The sequence below is a fragment of the Salvelinus fontinalis genome, chromosome 42 (genome assembly GCF_029448725.1).
Source record: "Salvelinus fontinalis isolate EN_2023a chromosome 42, ASM2944872v1, whole genome shotgun sequence".
NCBI lineage: Eukaryota > Metazoa > Chordata > Actinopteri > Salmoniformes > Salmonidae > Salvelinus > Salvelinus fontinalis.
The window spans coordinates 15258705-15277950 of NC_074706.1; the positions used below are offsets into that span (position 1 = coordinate 15258705).

Consider the following 19246-nt stretch of genomic DNA (forward strand, 5'->3'; position numbering starts at 1 on the left):
AATGGAACGCAGAGTGAAATTATAACAGTGAAATGATACCCTTTGTGGTCGATGTTGAGGGTCGGGGCAATACTTAGCTTGGTTGGAAGTTACTTAGGGTGAAATAGAACCTGAAGTGCTAAGCTGTCGTTGTGATGTAAGCGACAGAGGGCCTTGAACAGTGAAAATCAGATGTAGAGTAGGGTGATGATTATACAGTTAAAACAGAGCTTAGGAAAGCTGTATGATTTTCTCTGCAAGACACAAAGCCACACAAAATCTAGACCCCACTTAAAAACCAGCTGTACTATTCAAAATCAATAGGGACCAACATTCTTCATATTGGTGACTGCCTTCGACTGCCATTTGTGAGATATTCTACAAGCATATATTGACTGTAAAGTTTGAAGCGGGCTTGCTTATTTGATTCATCGACAATGTGCAACAGGGAAAATGGGTTATGATGACAGTTCACGCTCTAAATAAAGGATATCTGATAGCACAAATGGTGATTCAATCACCTTTCTGATGCCCAATCATGAGAGAGACAGAGAAAGAGCGATAGCTAGATAGAGCAATAGGTAGCAAGAGAGAATACTGAATTCAAACAAATAACTTGCAGCTGTTCTGAGGCAACAAGACTGAGAGAAAGCTAAGCCTTGGTCGGCTAACAAAAGTAACTATGGTTACGGCCGCTCGGCATGGCACTAGCCTTCCACAGCTTCACTCCAGAAATAAAACTGTTGGGCTAAGAGCGAAGAGCAGGTAAAGACAAAAGATCCTGGGCGACCACTATTTATAGCGGCCAGGCTTTACATAACCAGCACAGAGGGCAGTGTTGGTACTGTAGAGCTACTGGGTGGAGCGGCTGCTGCTGAGTGCTTCTGGTTGCTGGAATGCACCGCTGGTTTCTGAAAGGGGCAGAGGTGCTGGGCATGAGGGAGGGGAGAGGGCCACGGAGAGAGGCGAGAGCCAGTCCTGGAGAGAGGGAAGGAAGGGAGTGACTGTGGTGGCATACCAGGGGAGCTCTACGTTGAAGGATAAGAAAGTGTTGTTGTTGGTGGTGATGATAATAGGCCTAACAGGTGAGGGGAGGAGAGGGGGTACTACGCAGGAAGAGGATGTTGTTTTGTTTTGCTGACGGACGGACACACACACAAACAACGCTCTACTCTTGCGTCTATCGATATCCCATGCTCCCCTGGGAGAGGCATTGATGTCAGCGGCGAGGCGCCACCAGAATGTCCGCCCGCCGCTTGGCGTCAACATCAGCATTTACATCACCGGGTGATGCGTTAACGAGTGTTTGAGAATTGGGAGTGAGAGAAATACATTAGCCGAGCTCAGAGGGGCCAGCTTAGCCACGGGGTGGGATGTGGAATCCACACACAGTCTCACACACACAAACAAAACATAAACGTCATAGCGTGAGCTCATAGACAAAGCCAGAGGCAGCGGCGAGTTAGGTGATTCCTCCCACATTATCATATCACCCCAGGACAAAGCCCTTACAAGTCTCCCCTGATATCCATGAGAACGTTCTCCTTTGGCTCTAACGTACGAGCCAATGTGAAACAACGCACTAGGATCTACGCAACTGCCTAGAGATACTCTTAATGACCACCACCACATCTTACACAAATTAAACTATTAACATAATTACCCATTTATATGGCTCTAATGCACTGCACTTCTCAATTGTAAGTGTAAAGCGATAGACAAACTGAATTCAAAAATAGCTTTTCTTCAACGCCAGAAAAGCTTGATTAATTGGAATGGTGCTTGATTTTGTATGTCGCCTGACGTCGGTCAGACTTAATCATTTGCCTAACCAAATAAAATCAACATTTATTTACAGTTTATTTTACAACAAAAAAAATGTGTCACAATACTCATTACACACAAAAAAAGAAAAAAATGACAAAGGGCAAAAGGTAAGGGAAAACAGTCAAATGTGACCATACCCTCAGCCCCATTAACTTAACTCTAACCTTTAACCCCAAACATATCCTTAACACCCCTATGTACAAATCTACCAGCTGTACAATGTTAAATTCCAAATGGACCCCTTATCCTACAGTAGACACTCCTGTAGATCTGAAAGGATTGGATAAGCAAAACTCCACCCAACCTATCAGAGGTTAAGGTAAAGCTATTTACCATATTGCTTACATTTTATTCAAGCCTTCCATGTCTACAGGAAGTCCTAAGGGGTAGGATGTAGGGGATAACGGTCTATTTGGAATAAAGAAACACACTTGGTTATTAATCAGCTCCCTCTAGCATAACTTTCTAGTCATTGCATCCTAGATAGCTGTGCGGAAAGAGGGGTTATTCATTTCTATCTCCAACCAGCATTACTTTAATGATGCTCCTCATATGTAATTAGCTTTTTTAAAGGCAAACTGTACAATAATTGAAATGTGAGATTTTGCCCAATACATTGTGTCCTTCTAACAGGGTATTGGGCAGTCACAAATTCTCTAGAGGACGCTCACATATTGTTTGGCTGTAAATCCATACAGAGAAAACACACCAATGAATAGGCCGATACCACGGGCCTGACTCATCTGTTTATTATGCAGCCACATTAGTGAGCTCCGATGCCATTTGGCTATTATCCCATATCAGTGTGAAAAAAGAGGTCTTATGAACAGGGTGAATACTCTGAATGCTTTAGTCACACTGATGGGTCGCTCTCTTCAAAGGAATTAATGCATTTGTTTTCTGACTGACTGCCATTGCTTTGAGGGGATATGGAAATGTGGAATACATTTCCTCAGTGTGTGTGTGAGTGAGAGAGAGAGAGAAAGAGAGAGCGTGGTGTGTGTTTATGGTTCTACCATATGTGTCACTTACTCAGGCCCAAGGCCCATGATGACCAGATTTGCATTATCTGGTCAAAGGGTCAAATTCTAAGGCAACAATATATTACCCACGCACATGACCCAGCAGTACAGAGCTAAACCAGTGGTATTTAAAGTCGGGATCACGTGGGAACTGCAGTGGTTTCACCAAAATGTAATACAAATATATATACAATAATTAAGAGTACAGATTATTGTATGGGACAATATAGATCTGTTTTTCAGAAAGATCATTCGAAAGATACAATGTTATTGAGTAAATGTACTTATTCGTTTCTTTTCACTTTGATAAGAGATGAAAATGCAATGAATTGAAGGTTATTTGTTGATGTAAAAATCTAAATTTAGCCAATTTAAGGACGTGTCATTTGGGGTGGGGTGAGGTGGCAACAAATTCTTGGGGAAAAAAATGGTGTCCCCAGAAAAAAAAGTTGGGTTACCACTGTGCTCAGCTGACAAAGTCTGAACACCACCGTGCTAAACCCTCTGCCTCTCCTGTGGAGCCTCTGACACAGCAGAGCGACAGGTAGCCTAGGTTGCAAGATCGAATCCCTTAACTGACAAGGTTAAATCTGTCGTTCTGTCCCTGAACAAGGCAGTTAACAAACTGTTCCTAGGCCGTCATTGAAAATAAGAATTTGTTCTTAACTGACTTGCCTTGTTCAATAAAGGTAAAAATAAACATCTCCCTACTAGACAAGAGTGAGCTATCACTCCCACACTCAACTGTTGGTTGCTAAAATTCCCAGGGTTTCTAGATTAGAAATTACATTTGGAAGATTTCAGGAGGCTGGAAAATCTGGGGAATGTTACAGGAATTTTGCAACCCTATTCTACATTGGAATTGTTGTGGGCTAACGACGATGAACGATGAATGTCTCTCTGTAGATCAATAAAAAGGACAATTCACCATTGGCAGAATGTGAAATAAAGACAAGGGCAGTTGTGCTTATGTTTTTAATAAAACACTTCCAGTAGCCTACTTCCCAAAAGTGATGCAAATTACATCAAGACATAAAAGATGTCTGCTTTATGTGGGTGATGATAGTTTAAAGAGAAATACTGAATGTTGCATTGCTAGGTTTTTCACCTTTTACATTCATTCTCTAACCTGCTACAGGCCAGTGCTGCTTCCTCCTGAGCATAGGCCTATTTATAGAACTGAAAACCTGACTGCGACAAGACCGACATTGAACTACACATCTATTCAAAAGGCTGTGATAACATGAAAGCCAGAAAGATTTCTGTCCCAGGGTCACGCGGAAGCTGCAAACCAACATCAGTGCATTCAGGAGCCAGGCCCTGTACACACTGCTGTATTAATAAAAGATCTAGAGACTGAACACTACGCTCTTGTCTTGTTCGTATGTGTCTCCACTCTCTGCATGTCCACACTTGAAAAGAAGTTGACACCGGCGATGCACTCCGAGCCTCTCCATTTTATCCAATTCAGCATTGGGCCCCTTCACAACGACGCCTCGCCATGGTAACCGGGCGCCGCAGAAACAATGACTCTCGGCGGATTGACGTCAGCGGCTGTCCTTCGTGTGTCGCAGTCTGACAAAGGACCGGGATCAGGCTCTGACAGTGGCTCTTTCTCAATTCATCTTTCCTCGATTCCTCGCATCATTTCTCCTCGCCTTTCTTAAAACCCATCGAAGGAGGAGCTCCCAGGGAAGGGTCCATGGACCATCTCGTCCAATATGGTTGAGAAGGAGGCTAGGAGAGAGGATGCAAGCAATCAAAGCAAGACAAATTGACCCAGTCACCGGTTACTGATCTGGAGGGTCACTCCTATCAGAAGTGTACATTATCAGCTGTAGTTTAATACATCTTAATAAGCACTGCTATAAACTACACAAAAAATATATACTTTCATTGAATTTCTATCGTTTCATGATTGGTTACCAAAACCAGAGGCTAGAGTAACAACACCACATATTGAGCAAATAAGTGTCTTCCTAAAAGGCGATAAATACATCCTTCCCACAGAAAGAAATTAATCAGCACAGGTCATCGACACGACACACAAGGCGTTGACATATTTATTGTTCTTTTCACGGAAGATGTAACAAACCAACGCAAGGAAGTTACTCATGTTATTCCGTGCCGTGAAGGATATCTGCTACCGGTGGAGATACATCCGTGTCTTGTTTTGCATTGATAAAATGAACAGGAAACCGTTTATTTGCAGCAAAACATTTGGGGAAAACAAAACTTATTTCTTAATTTTATACGGGCTTAAATGAGATTGTATGAGGGGACAAAGCAACCAGAAACAAAATGAACCTAGGGTTCAAATATTTGTTAAGACGGAATATACTATTTCTCAATAGGTCCACCAATTATAGGTATTACTTTGCTCAACAGAAAATGCATCTCCAGAGACAAAAAAAAGTTTGAATGATCGACTTTGAAAAAGTGCATTACTTCCTATAGTACGGTAGTCTTGATATGATACTGTATGAATGATTTATGTCAAGACTATTCTTTAGTACTAGTATTGTTACTATAGTTCTTAAAAGGTTTCTGCCATCAAACAGACAGAGAACTCAGTCAGGCGGCACTTGGGGAGTTCATTGATAAGTATATGGGCTATTCAAAAATAACCTTTCATCCATTCTTTGGGGTATGGGCTTTGTACAAACACTCACTGAGACAGCCAAAGGGGAAGAATTGGAACATTGGAGTTGGCCCATAGACTTAACATCTGTTGACGTTAAGGAGACAGATGGAGTAAAAATGGCAATTATTTTGAGAACATCTTACAAAAAAAGCGAGATGAGATTTTTTGCATCAGTGTCAATACTGCTCAGCCATTATCAAAACAGTTAGTGCCGACCAGCCAGTGAAGGGGTGACTCCCTTGCCCACTGCCCGTGCTGTCATTGTACTGTTCCCAGATATACCCAGTCTCTACATACTGTCTGTAAACATTGTTCATGATATTAGTTCTGAGTTCCTGGTAGAGGGCGGCTGCCTTCTCCTGATATGGCCCCTCAGTGTTGCCATAGTGGTGCAGGGCCCTGACGGCCAGGTAGTTGATGTTGATCCATATGGGGCCCCGCCAGTAGGGGGCGTCATGCTCAGTGTTGCGCTTCATGTAGAGCGGGTCGGCCCTGGACAGAGAGCGAAGGCCGTAGGGCGTCCACAGCTTGTCCGCGTCCCTCATGTCTCTGAAGATGTGCTCAAGCTTGGGCGAGTCGGGCGTCAGGACGTATAGCAGGAAGGGGAATAGGCTGATGTAACCCAAAGCATTGACGAACTGCAACTTGGGGGCCCGGCGCACCGAGCGCACCAGGCGCGCCACGGGAAACTGGTGCCTCGGCTGCCCCGGGGGGACGTACACCTTCTCCTGCTGCAGCGACACCGCCTGCGTGTGGTTTCCATAGTCGCTGAAGGAGCGAAGCTGGTCTGACCAGTGCAGCTCGTCCAGCAGTGCGTTGTCGCTGAGCGTCTGGTGGGTGCGCTCGTACTCCTGGTGGGGCTCTCCCAGCAGCCGGGCCACGCTGGCCATGGTGCCCGACGCCAGGGCCATCCAGCAGTGCAGGTCCACATGGCGCTCCTCGGCTGATGGGTGCGAGGCCCGCGGATAGTCATCCAGGCCGGACGTCAGCGTCTTGGGATTGAGAAAGAGGTTAGTGTCCTTGTCGCGGCCCCGCCAGCGGTAGGAGTTGGGCAGCGGGCCTGTCTGGGTGGTGTTGTACCACTCAAACCATGTCTGGAGCCGGGGGTAGAGCCTGCGGAGGAAGGGCAGGGTGGGCCGTGAGGACTCTGCGTCCGGATTGGCCTGGAGCTGCTCCACCAGCTTCTGCAGGGCCAAGAAGAGGGTGGGTGGGTTGGCGTTTTCATTGCGCTGCACCACAAACTCGGCAGGGACCTTGCTGCGTGCCTCATCGCCCAGGATCTGCTCCCGGGGAATCCATCCCTCCATATTGACCAGGTCCAACCAGTGGGCCGTGGCCTCCCGCGTCACCTGCGGGTCCCACTTGCTGAGCAGCAGCTGGTGGAAGCCTTCGTCCCACAGGAACCCTCGGGGGAAAAAGGAGCGTGAGGGCACAGCGGTGTACAGGGCACCCTCAGGGTAGAGCAGCGGGTACTCGTTGTACACCGACTGGACCACCGACTGGCCATAGAAGTAACCCATCCCACCCAGCATGTTGCTCAACGCCGCCTTGCTGAACTTCACCTGGGCATGGCCCAAGCCTTTGGCCTGGAGACCGAACGTCTTCTCGAACTTGGCATCGAACGCCGCCTTCCTCTCCTCCAGCTCCTCCGTCATGGCCGCCGCTGACAGCTGGTTGGGACGATTGCGGAAGCTACCAGACTCGAACAGGACCTCAATCTGGAAGGGCATCTGGACGGTGACCTGGTGCAGGACAAAGTCGCTCTCCTTTCTGGGGTCGGCTGGTTTCGGCTGGTGCGGGGGCTTGTATGTATCCACCGCGATGTACTGCCTCTTCTCGCCAGAGGGGGGGCTGTAGACGAATCTGCGGTTCAAGCTGTTCCTCACGATGTCCGTCAGCCTCTCCAAGCCTGGCGACAAGGTCTGGAGGTAGTTGTAGCTGAGGAAAGGAGGAGAGAAGACGAAGGTGAACCACCCTGAAGGTAGAGGGAATCTCTCATGTTCTCATCTTGCCAAAGCTTCCTCTCAGAATTGGAGCAAGGCACCAATACCCTTGACCTGCCATCACCATAGGGTTTTATACCCTTCAGAGTGCAGTGGCCTCCTGGAAAGTGGCATGACCTTAAACCTACATCTGTGATTTCATACCATTTCAGCCAAGGGTCAGGGATAAAGAGTACCGCATACTGACCGATGTGTTATGTTGAATGAAAACAATGCTCCTTTTTAGTTCTTTATGGTCTAAATGGCAGACACACCTAACCCTAACCCTATTCAATGCTCTTTTCTGGCCTGCGTTATGGCTTGATTGTGCAACCTCCTCATGAAACCTTGCTGTCCCTTCAATATCTATGCATTGGAGTCTCTATTGACCTTGTCCTCACCACTGGAACAGAGCAATGTCTCTCTGTTTTGTCCCTCAAAAGGTTGAACATAACCTATATATCAGAGCCAGAACAGCAGTTTGGCTGGCCATCTTCACCGCAGACACTGAGGACATGTCCCATCTCTGCTTTGTTTCTCAATGCATTGCTGTAGCAGTTGTGCCTTCATTAATATGCAATGCTTTGTTTCATACTACATGATTTCTGTCACCTATCATGTTTCTCTCTTGACAGGCTCACTGATTTTATTGAAAAAGATTGATCTTGTGCCATTTCTAGTTTTTTCACTTAGAACATATTCTTCAGATATTTAGTATTGCTTGGTATTATTTAAATATTAGTTAATAGGGACTATTGTGGCACATTTGTCCACTGTTTGCAAAATTCTATTGGTTTTGGGTACGAAAATGCTAACGTTAGCAGTTTGGGAGAGTACCTACCTGGCATATTTGGCACTGGAGGACTCCCCGGCAACAGGCTTGCGGAAGGTGATCTTGAAGTTCCCCAGCTCCTCTGAGAACCCAGTGATGGAACCCAGACGGTTCCTCTCCTCCACGTGGGCCTCCAGGGAACCCTGGGTGTCGGCAGCAGCATAGAACATCAGGGAGATGATCGGCGCGTGCGGAGCCGAACTCTGGGGGAAGGAAGAACTGGGTCATGTTCAGTAAGAAGGAGAAAACGTTTTGAAACCTAGTGAAATGGGAGAGAAAAACTCTGCTCAGTAGCATTCTAATTTAAAAAAATAATATCAATACCAGGAGACAATATGAATAGTTTCAAAACTCAAATGTCTTTCAATGTAAGACAAATAATCGGAACAAAATATGCCTGGTTAATTGCCAGGTGGGTTTAAAGGTGTGTGAATGTATCCCACCACACTCACATGCTGCTTGGCTGTGATCCTCCAGGTCCAGTCCCCTCCGTGCTCACCGCCCATCCGCTTGACGAACTCCGTGGTGAGCGTAAAGTCGCTGTCATGGATCTCCTGCACACCAAAGCTGAGGCCATCATGCATCAGCCAGCCGTAGCCCTGCAGCCGGTCGCCCTGCTCGCATGTGTGCCTGAGGTTCACATCCACCTCAGAGAACTGGCGCATCCACATCATCCCTGGGATGTAGAGAAATGGAAACACAGAATTTATTTATTTAAATCATTCCCCAAAATATTACATGTTAAACATGTACATGGATTATATATATAATCCAGGGTTTCCATTAGAAAAATGTGGCGCTGGACATTGAATTCACGGGACATTTAAGAAATGTACCGGATCCATATGCATTGGGTGCGTAACCTGATTAGAGCGTCCACCCACAGTGCTCAGAATGAAAGAAATGGCATTTACTTTATGGTAATTCATTTCAACAAAACATGCAATTCGAGGACGCAATAGCGTGTCCTTCCTACCGAATTCTGATGAACAATTTGAAGAAGAACGGTCCACATTTACTTTTCCTCAGCCAACAAGACGAGTAACGAAAAACAAAATCACTAGCCTATGTCAATCTGACGCGCTGAAGCCAGCCAAGTTGTCTGTGCACTTGAATGGCGAATAGGAAGCTCGTTTGAATTACCAATTGGAAAATAAAAATATAGGTCTCGGTTTAGTCTTCCAAACGGCCATATCGCCATGTTACAGCGAGGGTTTACGGAAGACAGAGGGACCACCTGTGCTAACTAGCTATCTAGCATGCTCTGAACACCTGTGTGTAATGGAAGGCCACCAGAAACATGTTGAGATGAAAGTAAAGGGCTTTATGTTTCAGCAACTGAAAGGTTGCTAGACCAAACCCCCGAGCTGACAAGATAAAAATCTGTCGTTCGGCCACTAAACAAGGCAGTTAACCCACTGTTCCTAGGCCGTCATTGTAAATAAGAATATGTTCTTAACTGACTTGCCGAGTTCAATAAAAGGTTAAATATTTTTTTTTCTAGAACCATATCGCAACTAAGAATCAATTCCCGTTTAGATAAGAGTTTTGGCTGCCAGAGCCAGTCTACCTCTGAAAATAACATAAGATCCTTGGACCTTAAGGAGTAACGGTAGAGTCCTAACATAAATCCTGATATAAACCACATATAATATGAGGATAACACAATAAGTGATACAACTTATTTCCATTGTGTTCCTCTGGTGTTTCGCAAACAGGTTAGTACCGCTTGCCACATAGCATACACAGTTATTTCCAGCTGACACTTTAGTCAATAGTACTGTCAATATTATTAGCAAATATTTAAGTGTGAATGTAGAGAAACGACAGTCTTGTACCTGTGACAACAGATCTGGGGCTCCTAGTTTTCATCCCAAAGTAGACCTGGGGCCGGTAGGAGCCCCAAAACCTCTTAGGGGACACCTCAGCACTGGTGCTGTTGGCATCGAGGACGGGCGGCGAGTGGTGGAGAGTTACCACCCGTTTGGCCAGTGAGGAACGCATGTAAAGGGCATAGCAGAACCAGGTAAGGCTGAAGATGCAGAGTCCGATGGAGATATTGATAAAGATTTTGCCGATGTCGAGCTTTTTTTTCTTCTCCTTGCGTTGTAGGGTGGCAGGTTTCTCGTCTTTCCTTGTGAGAGGGGGGTCAGCCTCGCCGGACACCACTCTCTTCCTCTGCCTGCCCATCCTTCCAGCTGAGGAGGAAGAGAAGGATACTGTGGGTGAATCTCACATTTCTCTCCAATTCCTCACATCCTTCTCAACAAAGAGGGTAGCGAGGAGAGGATACGGGGAAAGGAATGCTCTCCACGTTTATAGGTAATATGAACATGTCCACACTATTTTCATAGCCGTGTATAAGTTCTACCCAGTACGTTATCATATTTGGTTACCTAAAAAGAATGGCATGCCAGTGCTCTTAGTTTATAGAATAACAGGGACAAAGTCATTACCATATAAACATTAGCCTAGACCAGGGATGGGCAACTGGCGGACCAATGGATGTGGGTACGCAGACCCACTGCGGTCCTTCATGATGAATTCCGTTTTTGTGTGGGCCACACCCCCATCAAAGTTGTCCATCCCTGGCCTAGACCTTAACTGCATTTAGCAACGCTATCATTTACACACTAGCGTTGCTTGGAATTAGCTTGAGAAAAAATGAATATTCCGCAGGAATTTAATTTCAAATTCAACCACAAAGACCAGGGAGGTTTTCCAATGCCTCACAAAGAAGGGCACCTATTGGTAGATGGATTAAAAAAAACAGACATTGAATATCTCTTTGAGCATGGTAAAGTTATTAATTACAATTTGGATGATGAATCAATACACCCAGTCACTACAAAGATACAGGCGTCCTTCCTAACTCAGTTGCATGAGAGGAACACAACCGCTTAGGGATTTTGCCATGGGCCAATGGTGACTTTAAAAAACAGTTACAGAGTTTAATGGCTGTGATAGGAGAAAACTGAGGATGGATCAACAACATTGTAGTTACTCCACAATACTTACCTAATTGACATAGCAAAAAGGAAGCCTGTACAGAATAAAAAATATTCCAAAACATGCATCCTGTTTGCAACAAGGCACTAAAGTAATACAGCAAAAGAAATGTGGCAAAGCAATTCACTTTTTGTCTTGTTAGGGGCAATTTCAATACAACACATTACTGAGTACACCCCTCATATTTTCAAGCATAGTGGTGGCTGCATAATGTTGTGGGTGTGCTTGTCATCATTAAGGACTGGGGCGTTTTTCAGGATAAAAAAATTAATGGAATGGAGCTAAGCACAGGCAAAAACCTGGTTCAGTCTGCTTTCCACCAGACACTGGGAGATTAATTCACCTTTCTGTAGGACAATAACCTAAAAGACAAGGCCAAATCTACTCTAGTGTTGCTTACCAAGAAGACAGTGGCAGAGTTAGAGTTTTGACTTAAATCTACTTGAAAATATGGCAAGAGCTGAAAATGGTTGTCTAGCAATGATCAACAACCAATTTGACAAAGCTTGAAGAATTTTGAATAATAATATATAACATTTCTAAAGCGCTTTTCATAGAATCTCAAAGCGCTTCAAGTGGAAAAAACAAAATAGCAATATATCATGACAGGTCAACCAATAGAGGCCAAGTCTTTGGAAGCTGCATCCTCCGAAGATGGAGAGGTTCATGGCTTGAGCAGAGGGAGCCAAAGGATGGTAGATGATGGAGTCTGCTGATGATCTTGTAGAGGGTAACTCTGGGAACCAGCCTGAGTCTTATAGCCACTGGACTTCTCCTCTTCCACTCTGTAGCACCCACTTGTGATGCCTCTGCAGCTCTGGGCGTCAGAAAGCTCACCACACAAAGTTCAGAACAGTAGCCAGTTGTCCTCACTACTGTGGCAGCACTGTTGTATACCTGTAGCTCCCATTCCTCTCACGCTTCAGGTGACTCCTCAAATGATGTTCTCAGAAGATCAGGAATTGGCAGTCAGATGAAACAAAAACGCAAAATCATCGGCAAATGTTGCACAATCCAGGTGTGAAAAGCTCTTAGAGACTTACCCAGAAAGACTCACAGCTGTATTCACCGCCAAAGGTGCTTCTACAAAGTATTGACTTAGGGGTGTGAATACTTCTGTAGATGAGATACATGAAAACATGTTTTTACTATGTCAAGGGGTTTTGTGTGTAGATGGGTGAGAAAAACAATCTATTTAATCCATGTTGAATTTAGGCTACAGCACAGCAAAATGTGGATTTACATTTTTATTTACTTAACTAGGCAAGTCAGTTAAGAACAAATTCTTATTTACAATGACGGCCTACCCCGGCCAAACCCAGACAACGCTATGCCAATTGTGCGCCGCCCTTTGGATCTCCCAATCACGGCCGGATGTGATACAGCCTGGATTCGAACCAGGGACTGTAGTGATTCCTCTTGCACTGAGACGCAGGGCCTTAGACTGCTGCGCCACTCGGGAGTCAAGGGGCATGAATACTTTCTCAAGGCACTGTATTATATGAGAACATTGACGTTTTTGTTGGTTTTCGGCTGTTTGTGCACATCACATTTTTTCTCAAGACAAGCCTAATTTCGGTAGCCGAAGTCTAGGCCCCTTCGTCGCTCATTGGGCAGACAGAGCGGTCTTCTGGTCAGGCTCCGTAGACGGGCACATCGCTCACAAGTATACTACTTGCCAATGTCTAGTCTCTTGACAAGGTAGACAAAATTCGAGCAAGTGTTGCATTCCAGAGAGACATCAGAGATGGTAACATTCTGTTTCACAGAATCATGGCTCACTCGGGATACCTTATCAGTCGGTACAGCCACCCGGTTTCTTCACGCATCGTGCCGACAGAAACAAACATCTCTCTGGTAAGAAGAAGGGCGGAGGTGTATGCCTTATGATTAACAAGTCGTGGTGTGATCATAACAACATACAGGAACTCAAGTCCTGTTGTTCACCTGACCTAGAATTCCTTACAATCAAATGCCGACCACATTATCTCCCAAGAGAATTCTCTTAGATTATAATCACATCCGTGTATATCCCCCCCAAGCAGACACCTCGACCGCCCTGAAAGAACTTCATTGGACTCTATGTAAACTGGAAATCACATATTCTGAGGCTGCATTTATTATAGCTGGGGATTTTAACAAAGCTAATCTGAAAACAAAGCTCCCTAAATTTGATCAGCATATCGATCCAGAATCCCGGGCTGGCAGCATTCTGGATCATTGCTACTCTAACTTCCACGACGCACACAAAGCCCTCCCTCACCCTCCTTTCGGCAAATCTGACCATGACTCCATTTTGTTGCTCCCAGCTTATAGACAGAAACTAAAACAGGAAAGGCCCGTGCTCAGGTCTGTTCAATGCTGGTCCGAGCAATCTGATTCCACGCTTCAAGATTGCTTCGATCACATGGACTGGGATATGTTCCGGATAGCCTCAGACAACGACATTGATGTATACACTGATTCGGTGAGTGAGTTTATTAGCAAGTGCATCGGTGACATTGTACCCACAGTGACTATTAAAACCTTCCCTAACCAGAAACTGTGGATTGATGGCAGCATTTGCGCAAAACTGAAAGCGCGAACCACTGCTTTTAATCACGGCAAGGCGAACGGAAACATAACCGAATACAAACAGTGTAGCTATTCCCTCCGCAAGGCAATCAAACAAGCTAAGCATCAGTATAGAGACAAAGTAGAGTCGCAATTCCACGGCTCAGGCATGAGACGTATGTGGCAGGGTCAAAAGTCAATCACGGATTACAAAAAGAAAACCAGCACGGTTGCGGACACCGACGTCTTGCTCCCAGATAAACTCAACTTCTTTGCTCTCTTTGAGGACAATACAGTGCCACTGACACAGACCGCTACCAAAACCTGCCGGCTCTCCTTCACCGCGGCCAACGTGAGTAAAACATTTAAACGTGTTAACCCTCGCAAGGCTGCCGGCCCAGATGACATCCCTAGCGTGTCCTCAGAGCATGCGCAGACCAGCTGGCTGGTGTGTTCACAGACATATTCAATCAATCCCTATCCCAGTCCGCTGTTCCCACATGCTTTAAGAGAGCCACCATTGTTCCCGTTCCCAAGAAAGCTAAGGTAACTGAGCTAAACGACTATCGCCCCGTAGCACTCACTTCCGTCATCATGAAGGGCTTTGAGAGACTAGTCAAGGATCATATCACCTCCACCCTACCTGACACCCTAGACCCACTCCAATTTGTTTACCGCCCCAATAGGTCTACAGACAACGCAATCACACTGCCCTAACCCATCTGGACAAGAGGAATACCTATATAAGAATGCTGTTCATCGATTACAGCTCAGCATTTAACACCATAGTACCCTCCAAACTCGTCTCCAAACTCGTCAACTCGTCGGGATCGCCCTTTGCAACTGGGTCCTGGATTTTGACGGGCCACCCCCAGGTGGTGAGGGTAGGAAACAACATCTCCACCCCGCTGATCCTCAACACTGGGGCCCCACAAGGGTTTGTTCTCAGCCCTCTCCTGTAGAGGTCGACCGATTATGATTTTTCAACGCCGATACCGATTATTGGAGGACAAAAAAACGTTACCGATTAATCGGCCGATTTTTTTGAATTTATTTATAATAATGACAATTACAACAATACTTAATGAACACTTATTTTAACTTAATATCAATAAAATCAATTTAGCCTCAAATAAATAATGAAACATGTTTATTTTGGTTTAAATAATACAAAAACAAAGTGTTGGAGAAGAAAGTAAAAGTACAATATGTGCCATGTAAGAAAGCTAACGTTTAAGTTCCTTGCTCAGAACATGAGAATATATGAAAGCTGGTGGTTCCTTTTAACATGAGTCTTCAATATTCCCAGTTAAGAAGTTTTAGGTTGTAGTTATAGGAATTATAGGACTATTTCTCTCTATACAATTTGTATTTCATATACCTTTGACTATTGGATGTTCTTATAGGCACTTTAGTACTGCCAGTGTAACAGTATAGCTTCCATCCCTCTCCTCGCCGCTACCTGGGCTTGAACCAGGAACACATCGACAACAGCCACCCTTGAAGCAGCGTTAACCATGCAGAGCAAGGGGAACAACTACTCCAAGTCTCAGAGCGAGTGACGTTTGAAACGCTATTAGTGGGCACCCCGCTAACTAGCTAGCCATTTCACATCGGTTACACCAGCCTAATCTCGGGAGTTGATAGGCTTGAAGTAATAAACAGCGCAATGCTTGACGCATTGCGAAGAGCTGCTGGCATAACGCACAAAAGTACTGTTTGAATGAATGCTTACGAGCCTGCTGGTGCCTACCATCGCGCAGTCAGACTGCTCTATCAAATCATAGACTTAATTATAACATAATAACACACAGAAATACGAGCCTAAGATCATTAATATGGTCGAATCCGGAAACTATCATCTTGAAAACAAAACGTTTATTCGTTCAGTGAAATACGGAACCGTGCCGCATTTTATCTAACAGGTGGCATCCATAAGTCTAAATATTCCTGTTACATTGCACAACCTTCAATGTTATGTCATAATTACGTAAAATTTGGGCAAATTAGTTCGCAATGAGCCAGGCGGCCCAAACTGTTGCATATACTCTGACTCTGCGTGCAACGAACGCAAGAGAAGTGACACAATTTCACCTGGTTAATATTGCCTGCTAACCTGGATTTCTTTTAGCTAAATATGCAGGTTTAAATAATAATCAATGCGCATCGATGCGCACTGCATCGATTATATGCAACGCAGGACACGCTAGATAAACTAGTAATATCATCAACCATGTGTAGTTATAACTAATGATTATGATTGATTGATTGTTTTTTATAAGATAAGTTTAATGCTAGCTAGCAACTTACCGTGGCTTCGTACTGCATTCACGTAACAGGCAGGCTCCTTGAGAGGCAGGTGGTTAGAGCGTTGGACTAGTTAACTGTGAGTTTGCAAGATTGAATCCTTCGAGCTGACAAGGTAAAAATCTGTCGTTCTGCACCTGAACAAGGCAGTTAACCCACCATTCCTAGGCCGTCATTGAAAATAAGAATGTGTTCTTAATCGACATGCCTAGTTAAATAAAGGTGAAAATAAAATAAAAAATAAAAATAAAAAATAAAATCGGCATCCAAAATTAAAGATTGTTATGAAAACTTTTAAATCGGCCCCAATTAAATCGGCCGTTCCGATTAATCGGTCGACCTCTACTCTCCTGTACTCCCTTTTCACCCATGACTGCGTGGCCATGCACGCCTCCAACTCAATCATCAAGTTTGCAGACAACACTACAGTGGTAGGCTTGATTAAAAACAACGACGAGACGGCCTACAGGGAGGAGGGCCCTCGGAGTGTGGTGTCAGGAAAATAACCTCACACTCAACGTCAACAAAACAAAGGAGATGATCGTGGACTTCAGGAAACAGCAGAGGGAGCACCCCCCTACCCACATCGACAGGACAGTAGTGGAAAAGGTGGAAGTTAAGTTCCTTGGTATACACATCACAGACAAACTGAAATGGAGAGACACAGACAGCGTGATGAAGAAGGCACAACAGTGCCTCTTTAACCTCAGGATGCTGAAGAAATTTGGCTTGTCACCCAGAACCCTCACAAACTTTTACAGATGCACAATCGAGAGAATCCTGTCAGGCTGTATCACCGCCTGGTATGGCAACTGCTCCGCCCACAACCGTAAGGCTCTCCTGAGGGTAGTGAGGTCTGCACAACGCATCACCAGGGACAAACTACTTGCCCTCCAGGACACCTACACCACCCGATGTCACAGGAAGACCAAAAAGATCATCAAGGACAACAACCACCCGAGCCACTGCCTGTTCTCCCCGCTGTCATCCAGAAGGCAAGGTCAGTACAGGTGCATCAAAACGGGGACCAAGAGACTGAAAAACAGCTTATCTCAAGGCCATCAGACTGTTAAACAGCAATCACTAACATTGAGTGGCTGCTGCCAACATACTGACTCAAATCTCTAGCCACTTTAATAATAAAAAATTGGATGTAATAAATTATCACTAGTCACTTTAAACAATGACACTTCATATAATGTTTACATACCCTACATTACTCATATATGTATATACTGTACTTAATACCATCTACTGCATCTTGCCTATGCTGCATGGCCATCACTCATCCATATATATGTACATATTCTTAATCATTCCTTTACACTTGTGTGTATAAGGTAGTTGTTGTTAAATTGTTAGTTTACTTGTTAGATATTACTGCACGGTCGGAACTAGAAGCACAATTTCACTACACTTGCATTAACATCTGCTAACCATGTGTATGTGACCAATAAAACTTGATTATATTTTCTTGTTGTTCAAGTGAAGGTCTTTAAAGAGAGTATGCGAGCACACTCCTTCGGAAACTTGTCTAGGTGCCAGCCGAACCAAAGCATGCGGAAGCCTTTAGCTTCTGCTCAGCAATAAATCTGGATCTGAGTAGCTCCCCAATGACTTCCAGAAAGCAAACATTCTAACCGTTCTAATTGGTCACAGAAACCGATGGGTTGGGCCAGAGACACGTGGGTAAAGCAGCATTTTGAAATGATTAAATTGGCTTTGATACTCCAATTGCTGATGACTTGCTTTGTACAACACCCCTTATTTTAACTTCACCAAGAACTAGCAGAATAATTCAGTTTGAGTTGTCAGGCAAATCTCGCTGAGAAACTGCATGGGTCTACAACAGATCTACGTTTGGGAATTCTGTTTATTTATACATTTCATTAGATTTTTTTCTTCTGGAATTCCGCCTGCATAAGGACAAAGCCTACAGTCAATCTACAGAGTAAATTGAAATATAATTTTGTTCACTTCTGGTTTCCGGCGGACTATTCAGTTATTTTGTAAGCTAATTGCCAACTACGCCAGTGTGTAAATACTAGCGTTTCTAAAAACAGTTAGCCTCGACCTCATCTTCAGCTTTTAGCCTGGCTAATTATAATGCACCTGCCACTGCTAGGAGGTAACATTGCTTGCAACTACAGAACTAGCTAGTAGTTTGCTACCTAGCTAGCAAATGTAATGTTGCCTCGTCGACTATGGAAATTATTAACCTGCAAAGTTGCATAAATAAATACCCTTTAAAACTATTACATTATTTAAAAAAAATGTAGTTACTGCGCTAGGCAAAGCATACATTTAAGCCTTTCGGCTAAAGCTATCTGGCTAATGAATGATTAGCAAATCGGTGGCTGTCACTAAGCTATCGGGCAGACCTGCTTTAGCACGAGTTTGCATAATTTTTAAACAAGCTTTTCTGCCAATAATACAGCACAAAAATCACCGAGAAATGTACTATATGTAATATGGACAGTAAATGTAAAACTCACATTTCAAATGGACAGAATATCAGCTGCACATAATTCGCGCTAGTTCTTGATCCCCTCGCTCTCGTAAAACACTGACGTGTACACAGTGCTGACTGCCCACGCCAGGGGCCTATTCATTACGCCCATTCTGTTGCAAAATGTTTCTTACACGGAAGAAAACGTAACACCTACCTGCATTACTCGACTTTAAAGTCGTTTGTTGCAAAACGGAACGTCGCAACTCTGATTACACCACAGCTTGAGTTATCTGGCCAGAGGCCACAACATTTAATCCATGCACACCATTCTATTCTGTAAGGAACAGGCTGAAAAATATATACTTTTGGACATGCTGTACACAGTCCTGAACCATTGCATCAGTAGTTGACTATGACATTTGGGACTATGCCATCCTAAATGTGTTCACTAAACCAGAATATGCAGATATTAAGTCCAACTTCATGTATTCGAATTGGGCCAGGTTGTGCAATGCATTATAGTGTTGATCATTGTTTATCATTCAAGTCCATCAATTTTCTATCCAGTATGGAACAAGCATTAATTTGATTGTCATATGCCTAGCAATAGCATGTAACAGGAACTGGTTATACAAAAAT

The 19246-nt window shown here is 44.4% G+C and overlaps 1 protein-coding gene across 2 annotated transcripts; it reads right to left on the bottom strand.

The window, feature by feature from the left end:
* Positions 1 to 4873: 4873 nt before the first annotated feature.
* Positions 4874 to 19177, bottom strand: LOC129841532 (mannosyl-oligosaccharide glucosidase-like). 2 transcript variants are annotated; one of them, XM_055909837.1, is made up of 5 exons: positions 18651 to 19177; positions 10125 to 10484; positions 8739 to 8962; positions 8296 to 8489; positions 4874 to 7410 (listed from the first exon to the last, which is right to left on the bottom strand). In XM_055909837.1, the coding sequence occupies exons 2-5, from the start codon at positions 10474 to 10476 to the stop codon at positions 5649 to 5651; spliced, it is 2532 nt and encodes an 843-aa protein (XP_055765812.1). In that variant the 5' UTR covers positions 10477 to 10484; positions 18651 to 19177; the 3' UTR covers positions 4874 to 5648. The 2 variants fall into 2 exon arrangements, with proteins under 2 accessions (XP_055765812.1, XP_055765814.1); XM_055909839.1 differs by lacking the exon at positions 10125 to 10484.
* Positions 19178 to 19246: the final 69 nt, after the last annotated feature.